Source organism: Guillardia theta (genome assembly GCF_000315625.1).
Source record: "Guillardia theta CCMP2712 unplaced genomic scaffold GUITHscaffold_175, whole genome shotgun sequence".
Lineage (NCBI taxonomy): Eukaryota > Cryptophyceae > Pyrenomonadales > Geminigeraceae > Guillardia > Guillardia theta.
Genome location: NW_005434501.1, coordinates 90,791 through 102,092, shown reverse-complemented (window position 1 = coordinate 102,092; position 11,302 = coordinate 90,791). Strand labels below are relative to the sequence as shown.

The 11,302-nt window shown below is 56.5% G+C and overlaps 4 protein-coding genes across 4 annotated transcripts; 3 read left to right on the top strand and 1 right to left on the bottom strand.

Annotated features, from left to right (window-relative positions):
* Positions 1 to 42: 42 nt before the first annotated feature.
* On the bottom strand, positions 43 to 2,032 carry GUITHDRAFT_120265 (hypothetical protein; the record flags this gene model as incomplete). Its single annotated transcript, XM_005820495.1, has 6 exons — positions 43 to 128; positions 256 to 971; positions 1,111 to 1,400; positions 1,469 to 1,537; positions 1,585 to 1,616; positions 1,663 to 2,032. The coding sequence occupies 6 exons, from the start codon at positions 2,030 to 2,032 to the stop codon at positions 43 to 45; spliced, it is 1,563 nt and encodes a 520-aa protein (XP_005820552.1).
* A 1,194-nt stretch (positions 2,033 to 3,226) lies between these two features.
* Positions 3,227 to 4,589, top strand: GUITHDRAFT_98293 (hypothetical protein). Its single transcript, XM_005820494.1, has 9 exons — positions 3,227 to 3,387; positions 3,479 to 3,647; positions 3,750 to 3,815; positions 3,872 to 3,964; positions 4,016 to 4,051; positions 4,131 to 4,214; positions 4,268 to 4,327; positions 4,381 to 4,458; positions 4,508 to 4,589. Exons 1-9 carry the CDS (start codon positions 3,275 to 3,277, stop codon positions 4,565 to 4,567), a joined length of 759 nt encoding a protein of 252 aa, XP_005820551.1. The 5' UTR covers positions 3,227 to 3,274; the 3' UTR covers positions 4,568 to 4,589.
* A 959-nt stretch (positions 4,590 to 5,548) lies between these two features.
* On the top strand, positions 5,549 to 7,167 carry GUITHDRAFT_156003 (hypothetical protein). Its single transcript, XM_005820493.1, has 10 exons — positions 5,549 to 5,568; positions 5,680 to 5,852; positions 5,933 to 5,990; positions 6,038 to 6,087; positions 6,170 to 6,208; positions 6,330 to 6,385; positions 6,438 to 6,481; positions 6,533 to 6,595; positions 6,824 to 6,912; positions 7,016 to 7,167. The coding sequence occupies exons 2-10, from the start codon at positions 5,685 to 5,687 to the stop codon at positions 7,040 to 7,042; spliced, it is 594 nt and encodes a 197-aa protein (XP_005820550.1). The 5' UTR covers positions 5,549 to 5,568; positions 5,680 to 5,684; the 3' UTR covers positions 7,043 to 7,167.
* Positions 7,168 to 8,052: 885 nt separating this feature from the next.
* GUITHDRAFT_81273 (hypothetical protein) lies at positions 8,053 to 8,391 on the top strand (the record flags this gene model as incomplete). Its single annotated transcript, XM_005820492.1, has 1 exon — positions 8,053 to 8,391. The coding sequence occupies one exon, from the start codon at positions 8,053 to 8,055 to the stop codon at positions 8,389 to 8,391; it is 339 nt and encodes a 112-aa protein (XP_005820549.1).
* Positions 8,392 to 11,302: the final 2,911 nt, after the last annotated feature.

The window sequence follows — 11,302 nt, the reverse complement described above, 5'->3', positions numbered from 1 at the left end:
TCCCCTCCCTCCCTCCCCTCACCTGCACAGCCACCACGTCGATCAATCCGTCTGCCACGTGCACCAGAGGAGCGATCTTCTGCGCTCTCCCGTCTCAGTTCCGAGCAACCTCGACAGAAGGGGCTCACCTTGGAGGACTTCAAGATCCCAACTAGCACGAACGGCCCCGCCGACTCCTCCCTCCCCACCACCCTCCCCGCCCCCCTCCCTCCCCTCCCCCCTCGTCCCTCCACTTGGACGCTTCACACGCCTTACACACCCCTGCGAATCTACAGGTCTCGGAGAACTCCTCCTCCTCCTCCTCTTTCGGCGTCAGGATCTCCAGCCTCCCCTCGCATCCTCGTAGCTCCAGGAAGCTTCTCAACCCGCTCACCAGGTACCGGGCTGGTCCGTAAACCTCCCGCAGCGCTTCCGACTCTTCCGCTAGCTTCCCCGGTATACCCCATCCTATCCCGCAGAGGCAGTAGAGGATGCGAGACCCCTGCGTCACCCTCAGCATGTCCACTGGACCCACCCGGTGGCCCTTGAGCAGGACCCAGGCAGCGCCCAGCGGGTCCACGAAGCTGATCATCTTGGCGAAGGCGCACTCGGAGCCCGCGGGGATAGTTCCCACCGGGAGACTCTCGACCAACTCCTCCCAGTCCTCCCTCTCCAGCATCGCATTCACGACCTCGCACACCGTCCCGTCCCCTCCTATCACCAGCACGCCGCAGTAGCTGCGAGGACTGAGCGGGGGAACCCTCTTTCCCTCGTGCTCGCCTCCTAGTATGATCATCCTCGCATGCCCCGCGTAGGAGGTGAAGGTTGTTTCCATCGGCACATCCGCCTTCTTGAACAGGTGCTCCACCCTGCCAAACAGCTCCCGCCCCTTGCGATGACCTGAGATCGGGTTGACGATGACGCGAAGCGGACGAGCGTACTGGAGCAACGGAGCTCTTTCGCTGGCAACCAACTTGATGGCGTCACGCAACCTAGAGGGCAGAAGGGTGAGGAGAGGGAGAGGACAAGAGGGAGGGAGCAGGAGGGTAAGGAGAGGGAAGGAGAAGAAGGACGACAAGGAAGGAGGACAATGAGGACAGGGAGGGGGGGCAGGAGCAAAGGAGCACACACTTGCAAGCTTGCTCCAGGTGCTGCTTGTCAGGGAGGATGGTGCCGTTGGCGTCACGGAAAGAGGAGATCTCGAACTCCTGGTACGAGCTGACACCTGCTTCTGGGTCCATGACGCTCGGCACGGTCAGCACGTGCATGACGACTACAAACTTCTTGTTGGGCTTCGAGAAGAGGCTCTCCCAGTTGCTCCTCAGATCGTTCTTGCCTCTATCCCTTCCAGCGTCGCTAGACTGTCTCTTGTGTTGTACCTCAATCAGCTCGGCCCCAAGGATCTCGTGCGGATGAAGAACCTGAGGACGGTGAGCAAGAATCGTCATGCCGAACGTGACAAAGGTCGAAGAGATCCATGCAGACCAACCAGGCTCAGTTGATTCTTCAGGATGTTGGTAGTGTACTTGATCAAGATTCTGTCCGGTCCAGCAAAGATCTTGCAGTTCATCGGGTCAATCAACTCTCACAGATCAGCAGAACAACTTTGGCCTGATTTCTCTTGATTTCTAGAGCTCCTGTTTGGCCCTGTTACTCCCCTGGTCCCCTACTTCATGAACAAACCTGGTTTCTGAACCTTGCACCGCCACACAGGCCAGTTCTCCACATCAGACTCTCCAACCAACTCGCTAGAATCCATCAGCACCCTGGAAACATCATGGTCAAAGCCAACGACAAGCTTCCTCGTTGCCATGGCCATCGTCGGGTACCAGTCGCTCAGGTCCGACGAGTCAGCCACTGACCCCGCTGCCCCCCCATGCCGCATCTCTTCCGCGTTCAAGGAGGCGATTCGGACGGTGTCCTGCACAACTCGTCGGTCTACTCGAGCGAGGGCTTCGCTATCCCCTAGCATGCTCGTCGCTACCTGTCGGCACCTCCTCGCCTCCTGCCATGTCGCCTTGAGATCGTCCCATCCTTCCTTCGCACCATCCATCGTACGCTCTTACTCCAAGTTCCAAGTACGCTAGTCTCAGTTCAACCGTCCGGGCCAGTGATCGGACTGCGGCCGCCCGGCCGCCCGGCCGCCCGGCTGCGGCCCCCCCCGGACGCCGCCGCCGGGTCCGATCGGCCGGGCGAGGCTCAGCGGCTGGGCCCGGGCCCGGGTCAGGTCCGACTGAGGCTGAGGTCGCAGCTCCCGGGCAGGGCACCGTCGCCTCAGAACCCGTGAAGCCCGGCCCCGGCCCAGTGAGTCGGAGCCGCGGCCGCAAGTTCCTCCGAGTACGCCGGAAAGAGTCGGAAGTTCGGGTGCGCCGCCGACATGCACGGTGGCACGACAGTAATGATCGCGGTCGCGGGCGGCGCGGCGGCGGCGCGATCCGAGGGCGGCGTGCCGTACCGTACGGTCCGGTACTCAGTGGTAATGATCATGGCATCGCGGCACGGTCGCGGGCAACGCAGCGACGGTGACCGTACCGGGACTCGAGTCTCGCCCGGCCGCACACGCGGCACTCAGTGACTTGACTCTGCCGGACGTGTGCTGCGGGAGTCAGCCGCAAGTTGCGGCAGTCTCCCGGACTCGGAGTCACCGAGTCGGTTGAACTGACCGTATGGCATCGGACAGTGACGGTGCCACCGCCACGCCGCGCCGCCGCGCCGGTTGGGGGCCGAAACTCCGAAGTTCGCCTGTGCGGCAGCGGGCCGGGCCGGCAGCCGGCGCCGCGCTACTACGGTATTTGTATACTACCTCACCGTATATGGGACCCCTAACTAGCTCACAAGGTTGGAGATGTACCCCCTATTACAACAGAAATAATTGGGAAATTTACAGGGTACTCCTTCCACCCACCCTCGTTAGGACAAATGAGTCACTTCTCGACCACCCCAACGTCGCAAAAGCGCAGGCAAGACAAGCCCCTAAGGACCTCACATTCCCTATGTCTCATCTTAAGACAGAAGAACCAACCATCGTACTATCTCCCCAAAGTCTACCCACCCATATTTTCATCTTAGAGACAAGTACCCACCCAAGGTACTGACAACCCTTGCAGAAACGTAGTTTTGGTATTTTCAAGAGAAAACACCCCTTATTTCAACAAATAAAAATGGGGTTATGGTCATGGCTACCCCCTATAAGCCTATCTCAGGTCAACACTACCTACCTTAGTCACAAACCACCCCCTTGTCGAATACCGCCGCCCAGAGCAGGTCCATGCCAGTGCAGTAGATTGTAGTCGGCATGGCAGCATTCCCCCGTCCTATTTGCAGTGGCACACTCCCTTGCATCTACATCCTATTCTTCTTCGCACTTCTGTCTTCCAATGTTGCTGCCTTCGCTCCAACGTTGTCAAGGTAAAGGAACTTAAACCTTTGATTCCTGTATTGTTTCTCTACCCCACTTGTCGTTCTTGTACGCTACCTCACTGGGACCCTCGTGGAACAGATTCTCAAGTAGCCAATGCTTCCACCATGTGAATAAGTACCAAGCCCATAAACTTCTTCTTCAAGTCCCTCGTTGCACAAGAGCCAGGTTGTCGAATGGTGCTCTACAAACTAGAGCAGAGGAGGGTATCAGGGCAGCAACGGACAAGGATCTTGACACGATCAGAGAGGTAATGGCCGGTCCTCTTCCTTGACATGCAGAACCTTCAGTTGAATTCATTTTCTAAAGATTTTTGCCTTCGTTCACAATGCGATTCACGTTTTGTCTGCAGATGGTCACCAAGGAGAACATGAATTTCCTATTTTTGAATCCTGCTGACTTTCTCATCGCTGAAGCAGTAAGCGATTTGACACTGGCTCGGTCCTGCAGGGTAGTCGCTGACTCCATTTCCAGGATGATGAGATCGTTGGGATTGGGCAGATTCGTAGTCTCGGAAAGAGCTTTGAACTAGCATCCCTGGTTGTCCGTGAAGACATGCGAGGACAGGTGTTTCCAGCCTGAGACGCCTCAGTTGTGTTCGCACTGAACTAGATTTAGGGAATCGGCACGGCTCTTGTTGAAGAATTGTTGGCTGTGAGTCTGACATTGATCCATACTTGCCTTACCACCCACTTGTCAATTGCGCCAACTCGTGACTCTTGACACTGTTCAGCGGCACAAGAAGAAGCACGAGGGCGACAATGCGGAAAAGAGACCCCCTGATATTCTATTGCTAACTCTGCAATCTACCACCAAGGTCCTCGCTAATGTGTTCTTGTCTTGTGTGCTTGAGTTGACCCAACTCCACAGTTTTACAGCAGGCTCGGATTTCAAGAGATGCCTCTAAGTATGGCTCCAGTTCAGATGCAGGTAGATAACGAAAGATATGTCGAATATCGTCTCAAATTCATGTTTGTTGGTAGATGGAGGCAACAGCAGGGTCTGTTCTTGCTAGATTGACAACGGGAAGTTCAGTTTGCTGCATGAGATACAAATTCCCGGTCGGAATCGCCTCTCCTTTCCATATCTTGGTTGGTGACATTCATGCAGAGTGTCGAATTGAACTCTCAACAATCTGGCACAGTTCTGAAGTCCGCTGAGGATATCTAATGACTTGACTGTACTAAACGTGTTCACCGTCACCGTTTCCATCCGATGATCCGACGCTAGTTGTGTCTGATCCGGTTCAGCCGGCCGCCCAATGATAGTGGGCCGGGGCCGGGCCGGTTCCGAGCCGCTTCCTGGCACCGCCCGGCCGGGCGCCGCCGCGGCCCGGCCCCGGCCGCTGGGACGGTCACCCGGCGGGTGCCAGTCACTGTCCGATCACCGTGACCGCCGTTCAACGTTTGCCGCGGCTGTCCAACCGGCGTCATCTTCGTCATAACGGTCATTTGTAACGGTCATAAACAACGGTCAGGTCCACGCAGGCACAGCAAAATTGATCAGAGCGCGAAGCTAGAACAGCCCGGGAGCAGTAGGAGCAGCGGTAGGAGCAGTAGGTGCGGCAGGAGCAGCGGTAGGAGCAGTAGGTGCGACAGGAGTAGCGATAGGAGCAGTAGTACACTAAAATTCAGGTTAGTGGATGAAAGAGAGGTGAACTTGATATCATTTCTGTGCATAGCACAAGAATCTGTGTATTGAGAGCTGCTGCAAGCAAATGTTTGAATGGGCTAGAGTGCATTAGCTTACATTTGTTGAGGCAAATCAAGGACAGGCAGATTTTCCTGTTTGCTTTTGGTCACCAAATCAAACAATCGGCGGCTTGCTAGCTGCGAGTTTTATCGGGCAGGGAATAACACGTTGATCAGGATGTGGGCGTCGCTCGGACTCTCCTCCTCGTCCAACTCGCAAGCGAAACCAGGCAAGCCGGGAGAAGGCTTGGAGGAAGCAGCTGTCCTGGTGGCGAAAGAAGCAAGTGGTGTAAACTCTGTCGTGTCACGACGAACAATTGGAGGTGAGGCAGGGAGATCGAGGGCAGGGGACTCGGCTGACTTGTGGAGGCCTAGCAGAACCGGTGAGGGAGGATGCGACGGAGAGGATGAGGAGAATAGAAAGACGAGCGGCGGCTGCCCAGCAGAGGTCACTCGATAAGAAGATCGCCGCGCTCACAGGTGAAGCTCCGACCAGGGGAGGGGAGGGGGGGGGGAGGGAGGGGAGCAGGTGCGGGGGATGAAAGAAGCAGGGGGAGAATGGGCGAGAATGAAATGATGTTTGTGGATTAGAGGAGATGGCGGAGGTTGAAGCTTTGCTCAACCGCTCTCTCACCAAGCGGACGGTGAAACTTGAGTGTGATTGTTGCCTCTTGACGCCTGCAGCTCAGGGGGAGGCAAGTGCGATTGAATCACACCGAGAAGGTTTGAAAGAGAGCCTGTCGGCCATCGAATCGCAGCATCAGGTACGACACAGGGAGTGGCTGGATAGCTGTCGGGTGGTGGATGGTGATAGGGACTAGACCTCCTGATGTTGATGTTGCAGATGTCAACAGCTGAGATAGCTCTTGATCTTGCGGCCAAGGCAGAAAGAGAGATCTCTGGTTCCTCGCGAGTTTTCTAATGATGAAATACTGATGAAGTTGTGTAGCGAACTCTGAAGTGAACCACACTGTTTGGTTGCAGCCCAAAGAATCTCCGGTGAGACTGTCCTCGTCCTTTTCTTCCCTCGGCCGCACCTTAATGCAAACCTGAACTGATTTGGGGTCTCCTTTCCCTTCAGAACTCCAACGGACTGAAACAAGCAGGAAGTGGACGAAAGGTGAAGTGGGGGGAGAGGGAGGGAGGGAGGGAGGGAGGGAACGCGAGATGGCTGTTGCTTCCTTGGTGGACTGTGGGAGGGCTGAACGAGATGTGGTGGAGTGCAGCCTGACATGCACAAGGTGATTCGTGCAAGCGGACGAGAAGGGCTCTACGACAACGACAAGTATTCCGCGAGGTGAAGACGGCTAAGGCGGTGCTGAGGAGGAGGTGGCTGATGCTGTTAGCAGAACAAGGGGAGGAGACATCTGGAGTTCCTTCTCGATTTACTTTGGTGAGTGTTGAGAGCTCCCGGGCTCGTCCGGTTGAGTGACTGATGGAGCAGGAAGGGGAGGGGCAGATGCTCTCCCTTTGCCTGTCGGCGCGAGGACGAAGAACATGAGTCCCTGTGAGTTGACACCGACGATCATCGGATTGCAAGATTGGGAGAGAAGAACACAAGTTCCAGAGGAGGAGAACAGTACGAGGGAAGCAGTAGCGCAGGAAGGAGAGGAACGACGTGGAGAGCAGTAGGGCAGGAAGGAGAGGAACGACGTGGAGAGCAGCAGAGGGGTATATAGGAGGAGGAAGTCTAAAGGGGGGCCTTGAGAGGGGAGAAGTGACTTTGTTGAAACAGCTAGCATGGGCAACGTTATCCTCATGTTGAGTTTGATTGTCGCTGCCGTCATTGTATACCTTGCAGTCAACCATTGGATTCCCGTCCAGGTACTCAGCTTGACATGCTCGCTCGCCATGTGCTCTTTCTGTTGTGCCGCTCCTCCTCTCTTCTTCTCCTCCTCTTCACGACTCATTCAGTCATTCTGTTCAGTTCGGCGCTTCTTTGCACGCGAAGTGATCGGATAGGCGAGCGGGACGGACCGTGCAGTCACGGTGCAACCCGGCAGCAGTCAGCCTTGCCGCACCCGGAGCCGTGACCGGCGTCGGCCGCAGGGCCCCGAGCTTCCTCTCCGAGTTCCGGCCGCGGCCGCCACTGCGGCCGCAATGCACTTCAATGGTCTTCAAGTCTTTCCGAGTCTATTCTTTGTAAATGTTTCTCGAAGCCACACACGGTTCCCGCACAGGCTGCGGCTTAAATCACCGGCGGCGGGCTGAGGCCCGGCCCCCCCCCGGGCCCGGAGTCCGAGCCGGCGACTCGGGCGCGAGTCCGGGCCGAGGTCGGTCACCAGTGGCACCCCCGACGGTCCGGCGATCGGATCTCTCTGTGCACTAGCGCCAGTGCCACTGGCGGGCCGGGCACCGGACTCGAGACGGTGACGCCCGGCCGGTATGGTACTCAGGCTCACCGGATACTCGCGGATATTCACGGATACTTGATACTATAAATGGATGCATTGCTTCTAAATTGAGTGCCAGCAGTACCCCACCCCTCCAAAAAAAATCAGTGCCAGTCCGCTTTTAAGGCCATTGCAATGAGTACCCCTCCTGTCATATCGTTTAGAAGAGGCTCGAAGGGGGGTAGAGTGTCCCCCTCATGCAGAGGATATCCCTACCCCCCTTTCAGCTACTACCCCCATGGAAAAGGCCTCCCCACCAAGCTCAATTTTGTTGGAAATATTACCCACCCCTTCTGACCATTTTATTACCCCTACCCCCCCAAATTGAACCACCCCACCCTGGGTTTATACACACCTTTACGTCGTGTTGCATCCCCATTGCTCCCCCCGTTGCCTTCGCCCCTCCCTCTCCTGCTTCCTCCTCCTCCCGCTCATCCCTCTCCTCCTCCCTCCCTCCCGCAGCTTCCTTCGCTTCCGTTTGGACTCCCTCATCCTCCCTTCCTTCAGTCGTTCCCTCACTCCTGATACCCTCGACTAGGGCTTGCTTACTTCAGTCAAAGGGTGCAGGAAAATGCCTCCTGCAAAGGTGAAGATCGAGCGCATCAAGGGAGATCGCATGCGGCAGAACACGTTTCATAAGCGCAAGATGGGGCTGGTGAAGAAAGCAATCGAACTCAGCGTCTTGTGCGACTGTGACTGTGCGGTCATCCTCAAGAGCTGCCCAACGATCCACTGCAAGGAGGGGAGATTAATGGCGTACTGTAGCAAAGACCTAGAGTCCATGCTCCGAGAATGCTTGACCCACATGCCGCTCCATGTGTACGACAACTCCGAGTATGCAAGGTTCGCCAAGGTGAGGCTTCATGAATTTGTGACTTCACTTTGTTTGTCCACGCCCAGCGCATGCTAGAGACTAAGTGGAATGACTCGTGGCAACAGGATGGCTTGAAGTTGGAGGAGGAGGAAGATGATAGGAAGACGCCTGTGGAGAGAAATGCGGAGAAGCCCCACGAGGAAGCCCCGAGGTTACCTGCGGAGCGTCCGGTCCCTGCCGTCGAACCTGCCAAAGATTCAGCTGTCATGATGCAGAAGATCAAGGCTCTGGAGGAAGAGCTTGCGCGCTATCGTGACTCTCAGCCCGCCATGGTTCCAAGCTCTCAGCCCAGCGGCAGCCTCAAGCGCAAGGCTGAAGGGTACGTGGACGACCAGGCTGCGAAGCAGATGAAGGCGGTAGGGAAAGACTTCGTGCCTCCTGCGGTAGCGCTGTCCGAGGTCGCCAACCCAAAGGACGACGAGGTGGAGCAGGGTGGAGGTCAAGGGCAGCTGCAGCACATGCACGTGCTGCTCAAGTCCTTGCGCGGCCCACAAGGCAGTCAGCTGGCGCAGGGGCAGCAGAAGCCACCGGGGGTGAGCCAGCAACCGCTCCTGCCTCCGCAGCAGTACAACTGCATGTCCCGAGAAAACTCGATCGGGCTCACCTCAACTTACCTGCAGTCGCTGCCCATCTCGCGCGAGAACTCCATTTCCGTCAGCTCTGGCTTCATGGGCAGCACGGGAGGCAACTTCTTGCATCAGATGCCTGACTTGTCGTCTCAGCCCCCTGACAACCAGAGCGGCCGGCCTGCTATGCTACCTGGCTCGCAGCCCAACGGCAGCGGGTCAAAGGAGGGAGGTCAGCCGCAGGCAAACTTCGTGGAGTCGCTGGCAGGGATCGCAGCCATCCTGACGAAGAACTCGGCGAGTGGTGGGACGGAGCAGGAGGCAGCCAACAAGCCCATGACCTCGTTCTTGCCTGGTGAGAGCGCAGGGAACATGCTGGGCAACGGTGAGTCGCTCTCGAGGGAGAACTCCATCGGACTCGCGAGCTTCTTCGGTACCTTCCCCCATCAGCAGGCGCCAGACAACGCTCCCCCCCCTGGCGGTCAAGGCGAGCCGGCTCCTGCCCGCATCGGCGCGTCGTTGAGCGCGAGCAACCTGACGGGTCCGAGCTACAGCTATCCTTCGCTGTGGGGTATGAACCAGGGGAATGACGACATGTCGTTCGAACGCGAGGACTCGCACCTGATGAACCAAATCTTCTTCTCCATGCTCCCGTCCGGATCGTCGGCCATGCACGGCAACGGGATGAGCTCGAGCGCGGCTCCGACGGCGATGTACAACGACAACAGCAATCCGAGCCAGAGGGGGCAGGAGAACGGCCGTGGCTCTCCTGTTCAGCTCAAAGGGAACGAGCAGATTGTAACATAGGGGGATTTCTTCTTTCTTATCAGATTAAAGTTCTTTATTGTCAGAATAGACATTTTCCTTGACAGAATTGAAATTGACAGAGTTGAAAATTTTTGAGAATGGGATTGTTTCATCATGATTCTTCTCAGTTCAGACATCTGTGTTTGATGCTTCCTAAAAATGCAACGTGGATGGGTGAAGGTAATAGTTGATTTTCATCATGATTCTTCTCAGTTCAGACATCTGTGTTTGATGCTTCCTAAAAATGCAACGTGGATGGGTGAAGGTAATGGTTGATCCTTGCTCCCTCGTCTCCTTTACAGCCTCATAATCAGCTGCGCCATTCTCCTCCTCACGAGATGCTCTGACTCCGGAGGAATGGGAAGTTGCTGTTGTCAACCACGTCAGCAAGGAGGAGAGGAGAGAGGGAGAGAGGCAAAGGGAGGGCGGGAGGGAGGGAGGGAGGGAGGGAAGAGAGACAGAGAGAGATCGAGGACGGAGATGTCGTCGCTCCTACCCTGATGGATTGCTCGATTAAGTCTGCCATGACCGGTCAGCTCCTCCCATGGCTGCAGGTAAGCACAAGCACCTTCTCCTCGCAGCCCGGCGTCATGCAGGAAGGTGAGCATGTACAGCATCACGTCGTCGGGCAAGCTGAAGAGGACGGGGACGTCAGCAGATCTGAGGGAAGGGGGAGAGGGTTCAAGAGAGACAGGCGGGGAGGCTGAAGGGAGGAGAGGAAGGAGAGGAGGAGGCAGGGAAGAAGGAGGAGGGTAAGAAGCTCAGAGGAACAAGGCTGAAACCATTCAGCAGTCTCCTCGGTCAACTGCCATGGAACAATCAGGGCCAAGGCTCGCAAACCTAGTCCCTTCCCAACCTCCTCTCGCCGACGTCCCTCCTCCATCGTCATGGTCGATACGTGCATGGCAACATGCTCGTCCTCCTCGTCATGGCGCGATCCTGTCAGAGGTGTCCGAGCGCGTCGACCTCCTCCTCCTCCTCCTCCCTCCTCCTCCTCCTGGCCAACCATCCTCGTGTGAACGGGCCCAGACGTTGAGCGAGAGGAAGGAGTTGAACGAGATGCCTTGAGTCTTGGCTGCTTCGCTGCTTCTTGCTCACATGAATGAACGAGGTCAAGGTATCTGCGACAGCACGAGAAGGATGAGAGGAGAGGAAAGGAGGAAGAGAGGAGAAGGAGAGGAGGAGAGGAGAGAGTTGGACAGGACAGGACAGGACAGGACATGAAGAAGAGAGAAGAGAGAAGAGAGAAGAGAGATGAGGAGGTTCAATGGTTGTTCTTGCCTTCTTTTGTCCTCCTCATACTTCTCCTTGTAGCGCAAGTGTTGCTCCAGTCGCTGCCTCATGACCTCGTGTAGCGACTCGATCTCTTTCACGACCCTGATGACTTCTAGCTCTTCTTGCCTCCTCTCGAGATCTGCCACCTTCACCTGCTGCCTCAGCAGAGCTATCGACGATTGATCCGCCTCTTCCTCCATACGAGTTTCTGACACAACTCTGTGAGACAGACCGATAAATTCATGCTTCCTCTTTCCTCTTCGTCATCGTCATTGTCCTCCTCCTCCTCCTCCTCCTCT